Raw genomic sequence first — 19,087 nt, 5'->3', positions numbered from 1 at the left:
CACTCAACATGGGGTTCAAATTCATGACCCCGAGATCTGGAGTCACATGCTCCTTCGACTGAGCCAGTCAGGTGCCCCTAAAATCGGACTTTTTAAAGGAACTCTTCAGGATATAAATTTAGGGAACTTGTCTCCCATCAAGATTTCATGTGGAGCAAGCTAAAACTATCTTTTTTTCCCCCAGTTTAAAGTTTATTTTAAAAAAGAGATCTAAATTGGAGGGAGCTCTTTATTGAGCTGAGAGACCTTTCAAAAATAGAGGAATAGGTACATTAGGAATTTGCCTGGAAAAACATTTCTCAAAAGAACATGAGTTTTTCATATTCCTCTAGATAAGGGCTCTGTTCCAGTATCTACAATTATAGAGAAATGAGGAAAAATCCGAAAGTCCAGTTATTTAAAATTTGCATGTGTTGGGGATGAGTGGATAGAGGATTTTAGGAAACTGTTGAAGGGGTTCTGGGGCAGTTAAAGTGGCATAGTTTTCTGTATATTACAGGCAGTTCCCAAATAAAAATTATGCTCTAAAAGTTCAGATGTATGTGTGTGGAATTATTGAGGAAAACAGTAATACTTCCCCGTGTAAACAGTATTCCAAGTGGGTGTTAACTCTCCTGGTTTGTCCTCCCAAAGCTTGTTTGGTATAGAACCAAGTCGCGGTAATCTGAACTCTGGAAAATACGCAGATGTTCTCTCTGCTGCACCCTGGTGGTGAGGAGGGAGAACGAATTCTCTGCCTGGTGGGAGGGACTGAGGCTCAGCAAGCAGTTGGTCAACTAGATCAGCGTTTGCTGAGAGAACTCCACATCAGGGGAGATCCCATCATGTGTTACAGAAACGGCTCAGGAAGGCCAGGGGACGGATCGGGACGTGGGATGACGTGAGCGGGGATGCCACCTCTGAAAGCACCCGTGAGGCAGGGGGAGGTGAAGGAGGGTGAATTGGCACTAACTTCCTTACCTTTCCTGTCGCCCCCGAACTACCCTCCCTTTCCTGGCACTGGCATCACATGGGAAGCAGGGGATGGGCCAAGAAGGAGGGTCAAGGTCCGCAGTACCTTGCAGGCCCAAGGCAAATGTTCCCACGCAGAGGGTATCTAGGTCACACGTACAGAACGTGCAGTCTGGCTACACATCATGTTTCCAAAATGTTTAAATTACCCCTCATATTTGGGAAATTAACATAGTTTTCAAAAATCTAGAGTAAACATAAACTTCTCCCAATATGTTGATGGATTAAGGGGTAGTAGCCACTTATTTTAAATTATGCTTCAGTAGTATCGATAAGTACCGATGGATGACAAGAAAGGAATAATTGTCTTCGAACTTCTAACCGGAAATAACAGTGTGGATGTTGACTTCTGAAAATTACTAGCTGTATAAATCTCGATCATTATTCTTTAGTTATTTCTTTAGTTTTGTGGCGTGTCATATAAAAAGACTTTTAAAATCTCTAAAATCCCTGGCTTTGAACCTATAATACAGCGTCTCCACACTCACTATAGGAGAACATGATGCTGCTGTAATCAATCTACAATTTTAACCGAGCTGGTTGGTTTTTAAGCTGTGTAAAAGTATCAGTCCTCTACAGAAGTTGTCAAATGTCCACACGATGGGCATTTTAAGTGTGCATGTGTATTTTAAATTCACACTCTAAAAACTTGTGGGGAAAAAAATCTACAGTATTCACTCCTAGGAGCAAGTCTATGCTAAAGAAATTCAGAAGGTCGGGTTATCTGGGTTAACCAGAACATGAATCTGGCCTCAATTTGGGGGGTAGGTTGATAAGACTAGTACGGAATTAATGATGACTGGCTTTCCGTTTCAACCTGCTCACTCATCAGCTGAGAAAATCTGAACAAATGAATGAGGGATAGAAGCTCAGTCACTCATTTTTTTAGAAGAATGCAAATGTCATAGGTCCTATGCGATCATAAGTGCTGGGAGACTGTCCTAGAAGTTTATTAGAAATCACTTGAAATTAATGGACCACTGAATGAGACAAGATCTTTTTCCTTATTTTATACTGCTATTTTTCAAAATGTAATTTGATCTTAGAGTTAACTATCCCCAAAGGATCTAATGGTTTTGTGGTTTTACTGGAATAAAACCAGTGCAAATACTGGTTCAGCCCAAGTAGCCTGAGAAAGTAAATATCCTCCAGAGGTGACAAACTTATTTCCAGAACATATTTTTTTAAAACAAGGTTAAAAAATAGTACAAAATTCAGGTTAACCCTCAGGAGTTAAAAGCTGAAAGAAAACAAACAAACTAGAATTTGTAACAAATTTTAGGCCAGTAGAGCTCTAATGGGTTTTAGTTGCATAGTTTTGTTTTTTTATGGCAGGACAGAGAAATTGAAGCAGTAGTTATTGTGTAGGGATGATTCTTAATGCTTTTGAAACTTTTCTGTTAATACCAGCTTGGACCCTTCCATATTAGAGTTTCTCAATTCTGTATTAAAGTAAGCAGCTTAATTTCTTATAGAATTGAGCTATTACACAATTATAAGTATATGCAATTTCTAAGCAACACAAAATGAGGGGAAAAATAAAAATATTCATTAGTATATCAAGCCTTTTTAAAAGCTTGGATATTTACCTTAACAGATTGATTGGCACGGGGCCATTGGAATGTATTTTTGCTTTTTTACTGTATTCTCATGTAATTTTTTATATTACGATATAAAACATTTTTTATCATGCAAATATTGAATATTTTCCTATGAAAACACCTCAATGTTTCATTCTATTGTGCTTAAATGGAGGAAATATTCTGAGATATAAAGATGCAGTTTGGCTCAGATGAATAATTACACTGTAACAAAGCAGAAATTTGTTGTATATTTCTGAGTTGTATGATCTGGTTAAAAACTGAAGCAATACAAACCCTACCCACAGTGAATTTAGCAGAGCATAGTTTAAAAATCAACATCTAGATAGCAAGTCTATTTAAGTAAAAATTCCAACAGAAGTTGATATGATTTAACAGGCCTAATAAACCCAAAATTTGGAGAAAATTTATATGAAATACATTTTCTTAGAAAGTTGCCCTATAATTCAAGCAATGCACTGGGAAGTCTACCTTTCAACATGCTAGTATAAAGAATTGTCTAGTAGTATTTTCTAGTTTAAAAAGCAATTTTAAGTGCTGTCTGAAGATTAATAATGTAAAAATGTATAATCAGAAGAACTTAATTCTTCTAAAAACCATCATTGGTTTGTAAAATTGTGTACATTTAATGGGCAAAAAAGTTTGAATGACTATGTAATATATGTGAAATGAATGTATTAGTTTTTGCTATAAAAATAAATATTGAAGATATAACTCATGTGTGAATATATTAGTACAATTAAAGCTATTTTCTTGTGTTTTTTTCACTCTAGATCTTACTGCATGGAGGCATATAATTAGTCCCATTTCCCCACTGTATTATTCTTTATATTAATTAATTAATTTATGAGAGAGAGCGCGAGAGTGCGAGCATCCGGGTGCACACATGGGAGGAGGGGCAGAGGGAGAGGGAGAGAGAGAATGTTAAGCAGGGCGCCGCTGCTAGCACAGAGCCCCATCTCACGACCCTGGGATCATGACCTGAGCTGAAATCAAGAGTTGAGCGCTTAGTCAACTGAGCTGCCCAGGCATCCCCTCTGCTGGATTATTTTAAATAATCTGGGGCACCTGGGTGTCTCAGATGGTTAAGCGTCTGCCCTCGGCTGGGGTCCTGGGATCGAGCCCGTGGGGAGCATGCTTCTCCCTCTCGTTCTACTCCTCCCCCCTGCTTGTGCTCTCTCGCTCTGTCAAATAAATAAAATCAGAGAGGAGGAGAGGAGGGGAGGGGAGAGGAGAACTCCTCACACCCCCAGCCCTGGAGTGGAGCTTTTTTTAGACCAGCAACAACAGCACTGGAAACTTGTTAGAAATTGAAATTCTCTTGGGGGCGCCTGGGTGGCTCAGGGATTAAGCGTCTGCCTTCTGCTCAGGTCATGATCCCGGGGTCCCGGGATCAAGCCCCACATTGGGCTCCCCGCTGAGCGGGGAGCCTGCTTCTCCCTCTGACCCTCTCCCCTCTCATGCTCTCTCTCTCTCTCTCTCAAATAAATAAAATATTTTAAAAAAGAAATTCAAATTCTCCAGGGTTGTCCCAGGTCTGAAAATTCCAAATCCAAAGCTAGCGGGGAGGAGGCCCAGAAATCGGCCTTCACAAGTTCTCCAGGTGATTCTGACGTGCATTCAGCATGAGAACCACTGCTTCCGTAACTTAAAAAGCCACAGGGGTTCCAGAGATCTCAAGTTGGGATTCCTTACACAGCCAGATGTGAACATCACCTCACGTGGCAAAAGGGATTTTGCAGAAAAAGATTTTATTTGTTTATTTGACAGAGAGAGACACAGCGAAGAGGGAACACAAGCAGGGGGACTGGTAGATCATGACCTGAGCCGAAGGCAGACACCCAACCGACTGAGCAATCCAGGTGTCCCAAGATTTTAGTTTTAATATGCCAAAGTTAGCCTTGGCTTAATTCCTAGGGGCTTTAGAAATTATCGTTGAGCTAATGAAGATCTAGAAGTAGCTGGTTACCCTTCATACGCTGGTCCGGCCGTGAGGGCATCGAGCCCCACGTTGGGCTCTGCTTCTCTCTCTCCCTCTGCTGCTCCCCCTGCTCGTGCTCTCTTGCTCATTCTCTCCTCTCTCAAATAAAATCTTAAAAAAAATAAAATCTTTGGATCATCTAGTCCAAACCCTTAAACCAGGGCCCAGGGTAAATTAATTCACAGGCAACCTCGCAACTAATTGATCCACTTGGCAAACTGTCTTGCCCTGTAAAAGCCGCTCTGATCTTTTCTGGTTGGCTTCACTGGGGAAAAAAAAAATGTGAGTTTTAAAAGTAAGGCTTCTCAGGAAGATGCTAATTTATATTTTATACCATGTAAAATGTGAGCAAATGAGGAAATTTTCTTGTAATTTAGCAGTTTGCTACATTCTCCCTTCCATGGGGGAATTTGCACTTTGAGTGTTTTCCCCCTCACCTCCCCTGTGCCTAAGCCTCTCCTCGAGCTTCAACTATCTCCCTCCATGAACAAATGCATTCATTCTCAAGCAGACAATGACCTGGGATCCAAAGAGAAATAAGTCTTTCATCTTAAGAAGCCCATAGTCTAGACCGGAGAGAAACTAGGCACATAAACAATATTATAATTCATACTATAGATCTGAGAGATCCCAGATCCCAGAGCAAGTGTGACAAACGTTAGGGCAATCAGACAAGGTCTCATGGTGTTACAATCTGGGCTGTCAGCGAAGGCCCAAGAGGGCGGTACAGGGGAAACGATATTCTGAGCTGGTAGCAAGTACGAAGGGGTGGGGGGTGGAGAGAGAGAGAGAGAGAGGGAGAGAGGACCTCTGCCATGTTTAAGGAACAAGTAATTCGATGTGCTAGACAATTAGGATGTTTGGGGGAGGATGGCAGATGAGCTGGGAAGGAGAACGACTTAATAAAGAATGGAAAGGGACCTGGACTTTATCTTGTCAGCAAGAGGAAACTCTCAAATGTGGTTGTTTTTGAAGGGAGTGGTGACATGATCTGCGTTAGAATTGCAGCTGTGAATATTTAATTCACATACAACCTATTTAGTTCTTAGAGCCCAGCAGTGAAGGCTCTGAAAATTACGCACGTTCAACAACCGAGGCCGCCCACAGAGGCTGGTGACCCAGCTTCCGGTCACAGCTCGCAAGGATCAAACCCAGGCAGTCTGTCTCAAAGGCTCACTCCTCACGCCTCCAGAGAGCAGAGTGGAGGATGGACTGCGGGAGGAGGGAGGAGAGGGAGAGACTAGGACGTTGTGGAAGACTCTAAGCCAGTGTTTCCCAAACTTAACATGCACTTCCCACCTTTGCACTTTTGCCAGAACCAAGAACCACTTTTGATATTTCTTTAAACCAACACATCTACGCTTGAATTTTAAAGGGAAACCTGAGGACAACGACGACGACAACCACCACCACCACAACAAAATACCCTAAAGGTACAAAAATGAGGATGGGTCGTGGTCCTAGAGACAAAAAGCTGTACCCAGAGTTAGAGGTTGGAGACCAGACATGGCAAAGCAGGAAATGGCGGGTCTGAGGCTGAGCCCAAAGTGTGGAGAACCAGCAAGAAGCCAGTTACTGAGAACCCCTTAAGCAAGATGGCAGCTCCAGGAAAGGGAGGAAAATTGGAGCCAGGGCAGTAAGTCTGAGGTAGTTGCATGGATAATAGGGTAAGGGGTTTGTGGAAGAGTGATGCTTGGATTGAAGAAAGGAGCCCTGGGGGCTGAGAGAAGGATGGAGCCCAAAAAGAGAGGGGTGACTGATGGGGAGACCCAGGCTGGGAGCCAAGCATAGGGTTGAGGATCTTTTAGGAGACTGAAGAGGATTGTAGGATGGGAAAGGAAGGGGGTTGCTCAGAAAGTTGGGGGGGGCGGAGAATTCCACAGGTGGGAGCTGAGGGGTAGGTGGGGCTGAGGAAGGGCTGCAGCAGGGTGACTTGGGGCCTAAGATATTGGGGGAGAAGTGGGTTGGGTGCTCAGCCCCCCTATACTGTACTTTGCAGGTTGTCCCTGAGCCTGAATCCTGAACACAGTGGTGACAGTCAGCTTCCCATGAGTGAGATAGATCTTCACCTATATACCACCAGAAATCAGCTCTAATACCTCCAGTGGTATGCACTACCTTTGTGGAAACACTGGTGTGGGCAGGGGATGATAAAAGCCTGAGTTGAAGACTGGAATACTTGGGGGCCATTGCTAAGTTTCTAGAACATCTGGGTTATCATCATTATTTTGTTTCATCTTTTTATCCTTCATAGTCCCTAGGCATGAAACTGGGACTTGAATATTCAATTACATTATCGTAAGCAGTTGAAAAAATATGAATAGAGGTAAGTCTTCTGAGACATATCTTTTTTTTTTTTTAAAGATTTTATTTATTTAGTCGACAGAGAGAGACACAGCGAGAGAGGGAACACAAGCAGGGGGAGGGGCAGAGGGAGAAGCAGGCTTCCCGCTGAGCAGGGAGCCTGATGTGGGGCTCGATCCCAGGACCCTGGGATCATGACCTGAGCCGAAGGCAGACGCTTAACGACTGAGCCACCCCGGCGCCCCTGCTGAGACATATCTTAAGAGTAAACATCCCACTCATGAACTACAAGGCCGAGAGAGTATCAAACTGGGTTGATAGAACGTTTGCCCTCATTAAGAAGGGACAATTTTTCGGAGAGCTGACACTCTGCCTAGCTCACTGGTAACTAGAAAGGCCTTGAACCTTTAGATATTGCAGGAAAGTGAGAAAGAAGAAATTAAAGATACTACAGATAAGGCTTAATGTTTCAAGATCCATGCCAGATCATAAACCATTTCTCATTGCATACAAAATCACTTACGTCTGGGTAAAATATGGTCCCCTGAAAAGCAACTTTAGAGATCGTGGCCAACAGATCCTAGGGGGACCCCGTGATTCTCACCTTCTGGCATTCATACCCTTGTATAATATCTCTACTCCTTAAGTGTGGGCAGGACCTGTGACTTGCCTCTAACTAAAAGAAGGTAGCAAAGGTGATGGAAAGTCGTTCCTGTGATTACATTATGTAATATCTCACTAGCCTTCAAGAAGCAAGCAGCGATGCTGTGGCTGCTTACCAAGTGGTAGGGAATGGTGGGCAGCCTCTAGAAGCTGAGGGCAGCCGATGGCCTGCCAAAAAAAAGCCCTCAGAGCTACAGCTCAGGGAAAGGAATTCTGCCAACAACCTGCAAAGAGTTTGGAAGCAGATTCTTGCCCCAGTCAAGTCTCCAGATGAGACCATAGCCCCAAATGACACTGGCTTGTAGCCTTGAGACCCAGAGCAGACACATCTAAGTTATGCCCAGACTCCTGATACACAGAAATTGTGGGATAAATAATACATGTGTGTAGTTTTAAGCTGCTAATTTAAGGTAGTTTATTATAGAGCATAGAAAGCAAATACAGAAGTCTTAATATATGAAAGAATAAAACAGAGGAAAAGGAATATTGAATTACTGGCCATTTGGGATATTTATTAATGAAGATCACACATCCAAAGGTCAGTCCTCAATGCTCATTTCCATGATTTTAAGAGTCGGTCCTGCCATGTCATGACTGTTGTCACCTTGGACACTGTGAAGCTGAAGAGCCGGGGAGAGTTCTGTGCTAAGACAACATAATTCATTTGAAGTCTCTGCCTTTTCAGTGTCACTATCCCCTTCAATGACATTCACAGAGGTCTCTTGGTCTGTTAAGCTGTCGGAGACACTCAGATTTTTGTCATCCCAAACTGAAGGTCCAAGGTTTGTTTCATCATTCACTTGTTGAATTATAACCCCTTCTGAGTACTTTGATTTATAGATGGGTAGGAAAAATTCATTTGGTGAAGACAGTCTCTCATTCTCATCCTTTGGTACAGACAATAACATATCCAAAGCTTTTTGGTATTCTTGACGTTCCTGCTGAATTGTGGTATCATGTTTACTTTTATCTTCATTTTCTTCTGAATTCTCAGCCTGTTCAAAATCAAGTAAATTCAGCATATCAGTATCATCCAGCTTTACTGAGTTTTCTCTGGATGTGCAGCCTAAGTCCACCTTCAGCACATGCAGCAGATGGCGCATTTTTTCCTGGGATTAAGACAAGACGGGAATAATTACATTAATTAGGCTCGTCAAATTGAATTACTTTTGTCTGCAGTGCTGCTCATCTCAGCAGGGTTAATACTTCTTTCATCACCCCTCCCCCCGCACCCCACCATACACACAAAAGGTACAAGGGAAAAACAGCACTTGCTTTTAATGCATTCTTTGAGGCTATGGAAAAACTTTAAAATTCTTTCCATATTAGAATTTTTTCTAATGAATGTCTAAAGAAAGACAAACCTCTTCCAAATGATGTTTATTTTGTTTTATGTGTCGCTCAAATAGGCGTTCTAAAAACCTAAAAATGATAAATAGAAATGTTAATGTCTCAAAATCAGAAAATCAATTAAATACAAAATAGCCATGCAATAACAGAACTACTAAAGGTTGAAGAGTATTTTCTTTCCAAAGCTAAACACTTAATCCTTCCCTGTTCTGTCAAGTTCTCCAATTTGGGAGCTAGTATGGCTTTTGTTTTTGTTTAACTTTTGTAACAGATGCCATTGTTTCTGAAAGATTATATAACACTTACATTTCTGTGAAAATATTTTAAAAGAGGTCCAACAATACCCCTGCCACACACCACAAAGCATGTTTTCCCTCTCACGCATCTATGCAAACACAAAAAGCCTCTCCCTCCCCTTCTCTTTCACATACACAACCCCCCAAACACAACCCTAAAGGAAATTCTCTTACAGTTATTTTACAATGCTTCCTCAATTATACTTGAAAAAAAATTCCACTGATGGTAAATCCACATAATAACCTAAAAGCTATCACTCATCACATACCACCAAGGGCCAGACATTTGTGCCACACACACAATCATTATACCTCTAATCACGGCCAGTATTTGGAGAGAAAGGTATTGTAAAGATCATTTTAAAGATGAGAAAATGATCTAAGATGATGACTTCCTCTCTCCTAAGGTCACAAGCCATTAAGAGAATTTAACCCAGATGTATCTGGCTCCAGAGAAATTATTTTTCAACTGCACTATGCTTGTCTTGTTATCACATGAATGTATCAATACCTTTGCTGAAAAACAACTCCTGTGTTACCATTTGTTATTATCAATGAAGTAAGCCAATCTTAGATTTAGTAGTTCTGCTTTATTCAGCAATTTTAAAAAAAGATTTATATATTTGTTTTAGAGAGAGAGAGAGGAGAGAGCACACGCACAGTGGGGGGGGTAGAGGCAGAAGCAGAGGGAGAGAGAGAATCTCAAGCAGACTTCCTGCTGAGTGGGGAGCCTGACATAGGGCTCGATCTCATGACCCATGAGATCATGACCCATGAGATCATGACCTGAGCTGAAACCAAGAGTCAGATGCTTAACCAACTGGGCCACCCAGGTGCCCCAACTTAGCAATTTTTTAAAAGCCCAAGAAATCTGTATTCTACCTTTTATAAACAATACATACTGTTTGGGTACCTATTTTGTTTTTTCTCATCAACCATTATATTTTGAACATTTTTCTGTGTAAATAAATTCACTTCTAAAACATCATTTTAAGTCCCTGAACAGAACTTGCTCTTGTAAATATTCAACAATTTATTCAACCAAACCTTTACTATTCAATGTATGGGTTGGTTCCATTTTTTTGGTGCTTTTATCACAAATGCTGCAATAAATAGCCTTATAATCTGAAAGAAAAATTTAAGTTTTTTTCTACGATAAACACATGTTCTATGCAAATGTTTTTTGTTTTTATTTTTGTTTTGCTTCTAACCTGTGCTTTATTTTTTGATTTACAGTTGGAATCTTAATATTTTTGTTGTGGTGGTAAAAAACAGGTAATATAAAATTTACCATTTAACCATTTTTAAATGTATAGTTCAGTAGTGTTAAATATATTCACATTGTTATGAAACAGACCAATAGAACTTTTTCATCTTGCAAATTTGAAACTCTATAACCATTATGAAAACATTTTTAGCCACCTTTTTTAAACAAAAGTAGTAAACAGAATTATTATAAAAAAAAACTTAGGGGCGCCTGGGTGGCTCAGCTGTTTAAGCGACTGCCTTCGGCTCAGGTCATGATCCTGGAGTCCCGGGATCGAGTCCCGTATCGGGCTCCCTGCTCAGCGGGGTGTCTGCTTCTCCCTCTGACTCTCCCCCCTCTCATGCTCTCTCTCTATCATTATCTCTCTCAGTAAATAAATAAAAATCTTTAAAAAATAAAACAAAACAAAAAATAATAAACTTAGGTCTTTTAGTGTATCTTTTTACAGCAATAATACAAATGTTTAATTAAAAAAACTTCACATAAGAATAGAAATAATTCATTAGAAGTGTTGTCCTTGACATATTTCAGCAGGGAAAGCATGTAGTATAAATGATGGAGTTCTATGATACATAATGTTAAGTGCGCCTTTGTGCCCAGTGAACTTTAGATAAATAATGTTCAAGCTGATTCAGGACCACATAATTTCCTTAAGATATGCAAAGCTAATCTGGTTTTGCAAACTTCCCATTTCACTTACAGCGTATAAACCTAGTTTTTAATTTGTTCTCACTTTACTAGTAACAGTTTTAACAAAAATGCTTGCTTTTGATTCTCATGACAAGTTTCAAATAGTAAAATGAGATGATGGATCTTTGCAAATAAGCAAAAATTTGGTTCACCAGTCTATTACAACTAAGAGATATAGTGTTTGTTTTTGCATAGTTATAATTTTTTTTTTTTGTAGACTCTGTGGGATTTTTACATGGATGTAATGTCTGTGAATAAAGACAGTTTTACATCTTTCTTTCAAATATGGATATCATTTTCTTTTTTTTTTTTTGAAGATTTTATTTCTTTATTTGCCAGAGAGAGAGAGAGAGCACAAGCAGGGGGAGCAGGGAGGGAGAGGGAGAAGCAGACTCCCCACTGAGCAGGGAGCCCGACGTGGGGCTGGATCCCAGGACCCTGGGATCATAACCTGAGCCAAAGGCAGATGATTGACTGAGCCACCCAGGCATCCCTCATTTTCTTCTTTTCTTTTTTTTGTGATAGATTTTTAAAGATTTATTTATTTAATTTTTAGAGAGAGAGAGAGAGAGAGAGCATGAGCTGGAGGGGCAGACAGCGAATCTCAAGCAGACTCCATGACGAGTGGGGAGCCTGATACGGGGCTTGATTCCACGACCCTGATATCACAACCTGAACTGAAACCAAGAGTCAGACACCCAGCTGTCTGTGTCACCGAGGCGCCCTGTGATGGATTTTTTAAATTGAGGTGTAAGTGATGTACATTATATTAGTGTAAGGTATACAACATGATTCAGTATTTGTTTATACTGTAAAATAATCACCAAAATAAGTCTAGTTAACATCCATCACCACACAGTTACAGAATTTTTTGTGATGAGCACTTTTAAGATCTACTCTCTCACAGGGGCGCCTGGGTGGCTCAGTCGTTAAGCGTCTGCCTTCGGCTCAGGTCATGATCCCAGGGTCCTGGGATCGAGCCCCACATCGGGCTCCCTGCTCAGCAGGAAGCCTGCTTCTCCCTCTCCCACTCCCCCTGCTTGTGTTTCCTCTCTCGCTGTGTCTCTGTCAAATAAATAAAATCTTTTTTTTTTTAAAAAAAAAAGATCTACTCTCTCAAAAAGTACTTTCAAATACGCAACAGAGTACTATGAACTATAGTCGCCATGCTATACGTTACATCCCCATGACTTATTTATTTTATAACTGAGAGTTTTACCCTTTGACTACCTTTGCCCATTTCGCCTACCCCCCACCACTGGCAACCACCAATCTGTTCTCTGCATCTAAGAGAAATAACAGTATTTAAATGAATAAAATCTCTGTTCTTTTCTGTAACTCCCTCAAACTGTGAACTTGCCTTATACGGTAAGAATTAAACATTCTTTATAATTTGCTATCAATTATAAGAATATGTCCCCCTAAGGGGCGCCTGGGTGACTCATTCAGTTAAGCATCCGACTTTTGGTTTTGGCTCAGATCACAATCTCAGGGTCGTGAGATTGAGTCCCGCATCGGGCTCCATGCTCAGTGAGAAGTTTATTTGTCTCCCTCTCCCTCTGCCCCTCCCCCCACTTGCACGTTCTCTCTCTCAAATAAATAAATCTTTTATTTTTTATTTTTAAAAAATATTTTATTTATTTATTTGACAGAGACAGTGCACAAGCAGGGGGAGTGGCAGGCAGAGGGAGAGGGAGAAGCAGGCTCTCCAATGAGCAGGGAGCCCGATGTGGGGCTCGATCCCAGGACCCTGGGATCATGACCTGAGCCGAAGGCAGACACTCAACCGACTGAACCACCCAGGTGCCCCAATAAATCTTTTTTTTTTTTTAAATATGTCCTCCCCAAGAAAGCAATATAATTTTTCATTTCCTAATATGTAGAAATAACTTAAAGGAATTAACATGATAAGGAAGAATATTTAATGTACTATTCAACCACCATAATATAATTTAAAAAATCTAACCTGTTTGAAAATAAACCAAGTTTCAAAATTTCATCTGTTACATCTTCAATGAAACTCAGATATAACAGTTCTTCTTCACTGTGAAAACAAAGCAGTACACAGCATAAAAATTATTTCCTACTTACACTGAAAACTATAGGAAACACGAGTACCTAATTAGAAGTATCTACCACTACTAGGACAAATATACTGCTATCTCACATTTAAGAGGAATGTTATAAAAAAAACCCTCATGTCTACATTCTTAAATTATGCAAAGAAAGATGAGAAAATGTTCCCTAATCAAGTAAAATTTCATAGATGTGTATAGCATCCATTCAGTACTAACAGACAAGCAGGAATTAAAACAGCAAACAAACAAAAAACCAATAAAAAAAAAACTAAAAAAAACCCCACACACAAAACAAACAAAAAACAAAACAGAGCAAGCAAGGACAAAAGGGCAACCAAATGTGAACCACTGGGGGGGTGTGTTCTTGACAAGCATTTTACAGGTCCTGACTCCTGACCATGTCAAGCAGCAGAGGTGTGAGCCCTGTGCATGGCACTTAGAGGAGGGGAAAGACGAAACTCATCCAGAGAAGCAAGAACTTCAAGTATGAAATCCTCTTCTGCTCCTAGAAGAGCATCTTGTTTGAAGGTTGGGAAATTTATTGAGCAGAAAAAAATTACTCTTTTTTTCTCAAAATGTATGGAGAGGAAAAAAAATATGATAGTAGAGAAATTTATGTATATAAATATAGTGATAATTTTTAATTATGTGGGCACATTTCTTTATCTTATAACATATTTTAATAACTAGTACAAGAAAATGGAACATTATTATAAATTTGATTTTAATTAGCTGAAATCAGTGAATTGATAGAAATGTAAGCAGCAAGTAACCACACAATTACTCAATAAGTAAATGTAAGGGGAGGAATTAAGAAAATTAGATAATAGAAGATTAAAATGTTATATAAAAAGTTACACTTTCAAACTGATTTTCAGGCTCTAATATTTAAGCAGCAAGTTTGAGAATAAATGAAACTCTATAAAATAGATGATATTCCCTGAAAAAGTGTACCTTAACTAAAACGACATTAAAACATAGAAGTATGCTATCTGTAAAGACCTGGTGGTTAGAAACTCCTGGAAGGGTATCCTGAGCTATCCAAAGTCTGCATTTCTCTAAAACTCTTGTTATTCTTATTTATTTTTATGGGTACTAATTATATAAAAAAAACAACCAGCAGGCATTATTAACTTAGGGACAAATTTCCCCTGGACATAAAGATGAAGTGATTGATGACTACTTCAGAAAATTCTGATCATTCTCAAATTTAGGGTATATTATATGATTGAACTCCAAAGCTAGTTGTAAGAGAAATCAGTATTCAGTCCTGACTTATTTAATAATAGTTTGTGTGATTCTTAATTCTTGATTTCCACTAAGCAAAATGAAGAGGTCAAAAAGATCTTACTCAGAGTGGAGTTTTCTCTCTGGAGGAAGCTGCAGGGAATACTGACATACTGCCCTGGAAAGAGAAAATTACAATTTTTGAACAAAACAATGACTGGCATGCAATAAGTATTCAATAATATTATATATTAGTAATAATGTATTTTAGAATTTTTAAAGTACTTTCATATCCATGATCTGATCTAATATTCAGAACAACCCCGACTGGTATATTGGGTAGGTATTATTTTTTCCACTGACTGATGAGTTCACCAGGGGGCAGAATGGTTGGGTAACTTGCCAAGGACAGGTGTTAGTAAGTAGCAAAGATATTTTTAATTAGTCTTCTGACTACAAATTCACTGTATGTATGTATGTATGTATGTATGTATGTATTTACTAGGCTCCACGCCCAGTGTGGGGCTTGAACTCACCACCCTGTGATCAAGAACTGAGCTGAGATCAAGAGTGGGATGCTTAACCGACTGGGCCACCTCGGTGCTCCCACAATCCTTTTCCAAACTGGACTACAGCACTTACCTAGTACACATAATTTCACTTTGACTAAGGTTAACATATAAATAATGCTGGAAACAGATTACTTCCCCATGAAAAACTGTTTTAAGTTGGTCATCATGATAAATTTTGTCAATATTTAGTTATGTCATCATTAGTTAATTCCAATCTTTTAATTCAGGTATGCTCGATTATAAATATTTTTACTTCTTTTAGATAGAAACTACTAGAAAAGATAAATATTCCTTTCTTTAGGCCATTCTTTATATTCATTTGCAGAGTGGCTCAAGAGTTAGCTTATAAATCTTGTTATGAGTACTGAAGCGTCATGAATTTCAAGACAAGAGAGGTTAGCAGTGAACTGCCCACAGCCCTGCCAGGTGCCGTCTCCCTGGGAAGGGCCTGAGGGAGGACCTGGGCAGGCTCTGAGGGATCACGTGTGCTGGCCTTCTGGTCTGCTCTATGACACCTCATTCTTGCCCTCTTTTTAATCTCTAGTCCTTTATTTACACCTTCATCTCATATACAATCTCTGACACTGGACATACATTTGACAGCTGAAACTACCAGAGGCATTTTTGCTAACCTATCATTTTTATCTAGGTGTAGTATTCCATAATTACTAAATATGATGCATAGTTTTTAAAAACAGTGCCAGTACACGGCAGTGACAGATAAAACACTAGCATATGGTGAATATTCAAAATCATGAATTATGAATCCTCAAATCGTGAGGTTCCTCAGTATTATTTCTGCCACAGATTTTGTCTTCAGGAAAATCCTTTTCCCCTTTCTTCCTTCTTTTCCCCTTCCTTCCTTCCTCCTCCCTCCCTCCCTTCCTCCCTTCCTTCCTTCCTCCCTCCCTCCCTCCCTTCCTTCCTCCTTCCTCCCTCCCTCCCTTCCTTCCTTCCTCCTTCCTCCCTCCCTCCCTCCCTTCCTTCCTTCTGAGTGTGCACGTGTACAGGGGGCGGGGGGCAGAGGGAGAGAGAGAAATCTTAATTAAGCAGGCTCCACACCCAGCATGGAGCCCAATGCGGGGCTTGATCTCATGACCCCAGGATCATGACCTGAGTTGAAATCAAGAGTTGGACACTTAACCAACCGAGCCACCCAGGTGCTCCAGGAAAATCCTTTTTCATATGAATAGCAACGGCAAATAATACAAGCCAGTATCGCCTTTTTCTTTCTTAATGAATTAGCAAAATGAATTCATTTAAACTTTTCTTGAGTACCTACTTTGTACAATTTCCTTAGTAAAACTAACACTGCCGCTGAACTGTATAACACTAAAATAGATTACAGTGTGTGTAATTAGAGTAGTACTTATGTTGCAAATATTATATGTCTGTTACACAGGAAAGCAGTTAAATAGACAGGTGTAATGACTTCTGTAACCTGCTTACCTTGGTGAGGAACACTGAAGAGTGCCATCTTTATTCTCATCCCACGGTAAGTCATGCCCTTGTAAGGGTAAAGGAGCTATTTTTCCTTTGATATCATATGTCATACAATTAGATGCCTGGGGATGTAATGAGAAGAATCAATCTTTATTTTGCTTCAAAAATACATTATGAAAGCAGAAATAAAGCAAAATAGCAAATTTCAAAAAAGTCAAGGAAGCAGAGTGGAGTTATCCCATAGGAAAAAGTGACTGATACAGGGCGCCTGGGTGGCTCAGCTGGTTAAGTGACTGCCTTCGGAGCCTTACAGGGTTATGGATAAGCATCTGGAGCACAATGTCATGAAAATGGACTTCTGCTTTAATTTATTTAGTTATCTAGAGAGCTAACTGTCTTCCTAAATCTCAAGCTAGTCACAGCCATCATTACTGAGCCCTTCTCAGGCTAGGCACTTTATGCCTATGCCTCCAATGAGCCTACATGTTAAGTAGTTTTTCTAGATGTGAAAATTCAGCTCTCAGAGGATAAGCGATTTGTCCTTGAGCTTTGAGTGGCAGGGCCCCATGTCAAACAGGTATTTATGGCCGAGATGGAAACCGACAATTCTCTACCCATATTCAGAAGAGAAGACAGAAGTTCAGTGTGATTATATTCTTTTATCCCCGAAATCTGTTTGACATTTTATTAAATACTTCTTTTTAAAAGGTTTTATTTATTCATGAGAGAGAGAGAAAGGGAGGGAGAGAGTGTGCATGAGTGGGGGGTGAGGCAGAGGGAGAGGGAGAACCAGACTCCCGATCCTAGGACCCTGAGATCATGACCTGAGCTGAAGTCAGATGCTTAACCAAATGAGCCACCCAGGTGCCCCTGTGTTTGACATTTTAATAGACAAACTGTTTTTATAAACCATAAATTTAAAATAGGACCCAAGTGTATGATTAATACACCCAAAATAAAAATAATATATGAAAATCAGACTTAAAGCTGTAATATTTTAAAAGAAATGACTGCTAACCACTCAAAACATAAACACTATAAAAAAAGAGCCTTATGGTCTAGAAAAAAGTAAAAGCAAATATAAGAGAATGATATCCATCTATTCTTATATAATTTCCAATAATCAGTGGCAAATCAAAAAAAAAAAAATACAGGCACAGAAACTAAAAACTTCTGTATAGTTTTTCTGGCTCCTTCAGTGATCCAAGTCTATATCTTTGAAAGCAACATTTAAGGTATTTTATTCATTTATTCATCTCTCTAGCCAGCCAACCAACCATCTAGAAAAAGTGCTGGCATCAAATGATTTCCCAGACTGGGCAGGAGCCATCTGGCCACTCAGAGCTACAGCCATGTATAAATAGGTAGTCCTTCTCTATACTGGCCACATTATCTGCAAGAAGTGTCACCAGAAGATTATTCAAGTCCAAACAGCTATATATATTTTATTAAGTTAAAGCAGCTATAATTCCAATGTGGCACACAAAGAGATCTCATTTTTATTACCTGCTTTGTGTTCTCTTCTGCATCTGTGAAGTTCTTGGTGTCAACTGTCTCAAAATCAGATTTAAAGCTGTAATATTTTAAAAAGGAGCAATTGTCAAGCCTTCAAAATACAAACACCCTGATAAGTTTACGGTCTTAAAAAACCTCTCACACATAAGAGATGAAATCCATCTATTCTTATAAAATGTGTAATTTCTAATTTTATAATCAGGAAATAGACATGGTTTGGATTACACAGCTTATTTTTCCTTTTTTTTTGAATAGCAGCTAGATTTCCACTGGATAGAATGGGACTAGGGAAATGGGAACTATTAATCCTCAAAAGCTGTCATACGTACAATTAGAAAAGGATACCATATGCTTGCTTTCCTTACTTCTCCCCATTCCTTAATTCTTGGGATTAAATGAATGCAGACTCATCTGATATTACTGTACCTCTTATCTATACCCAGAGAAAAGAATACTAGTCCTAAATTGTTTTTTTGCTTTCTTAAAAATAACTAAAACCTAGGACCAGGTAAATAGTTGTTTAAATAACACCAGGAACAACAATCACAAATCAGTTAACACTTAATACTTTATAAGATTTGTTTGTTTCTTCAATCATTTGGCAAACTTTTACCTAATATTCATTATGTGTCAGGCACCATCAAATACGAAAATATTATTGAGGCAAATTATACTTAATTTCCAGAAATTATCCTACTTGGCTAAATTATTCCTGGGGAGTTGTTGCTATGTAAGAGTGGGGTTGAATATTTGCAGGAAGGGAACCCAGGGAGAGTCAGAGAAACAGTGTTTTTTTCCTTGACAGCCCATTGTTTTGCCGTTTTTCACACAAATCTATAGACATATTTACACAAATACTAGTTGATGACATATTTTAAGGATTCTCTGAAAGTATATTTAAAAGCATATACCATGTTTGAAACAATAAATTAAAATATGTAATATTCCTGTTTATAAGGAGCTTGGCAAGTTTAATAACTACTTTTCAACAATTACTCAGATAGTTCTAGTGATACATACAAAAGGAAAAGTCACATTAATCTCATCCAATTCAAAAGGGCACTACCAGACCTTAAGTCTGACACATTA

The 19,087-nt window shown here is 39.4% G+C and overlaps 1 protein-coding gene across 6 annotated transcripts in view; it reads right to left on the bottom strand.

Moving 5' to 3' along the window:
* Nucleotides 1-7,089: 7,089 nt before the first annotated feature.
* The window catches only part of SPATA7 (spermatogenesis associated 7), a 44,645-nt gene continuing 32,647 nt past the window's right edge, over nt 7,090-19,087 (bottom strand). For 5 of the 6 annotated variants that reach the window (XM_032405725.1, XM_032405726.1, XM_032405728.1 and 2 more), the window contains 6 exons: nt 17,990-18,056; nt 16,490-16,605; nt 14,593-14,646; nt 13,130-13,207; nt 8,925-8,982; nt 7,091-8,669 (listed from right to left, as the gene is read on the bottom strand). In XM_032405725.1, coding sequence (XP_032261616.1) covers nt 8,100-8,669; nt 8,925-8,982; nt 13,130-13,207; nt 14,593-14,646; nt 16,490-16,605; nt 17,990-18,056 — 943 coding nt within the window. In that variant the 3' untranslated portion in view covers nt 7,091-8,099. Of the gene's footprint in view, nt 8,670-8,924; nt 8,983-13,129; nt 13,208-14,592; nt 14,647-16,489; nt 16,606-17,989; nt 18,057-19,087 lie in introns of all 6 variants that reach the window. The other variant, XM_032405727.1, reaches the window with a different exon arrangement.

The sequence above is a fragment of the Phoca vitulina genome, unplaced genomic scaffold (genome assembly GCF_004348235.1).
Source record: "Phoca vitulina isolate PV1807 unplaced genomic scaffold, GSC_HSeal_1.0 scaffold7, whole genome shotgun sequence".
NCBI classification, from domain to species: Eukaryota; Metazoa; Chordata; class Mammalia; order Carnivora; family Phocidae; genus Phoca; species Phoca vitulina.
Note: the sequence above shows the minus strand (reverse complement) of the source record. Positions and strands in the feature narration are given on the sequence as shown.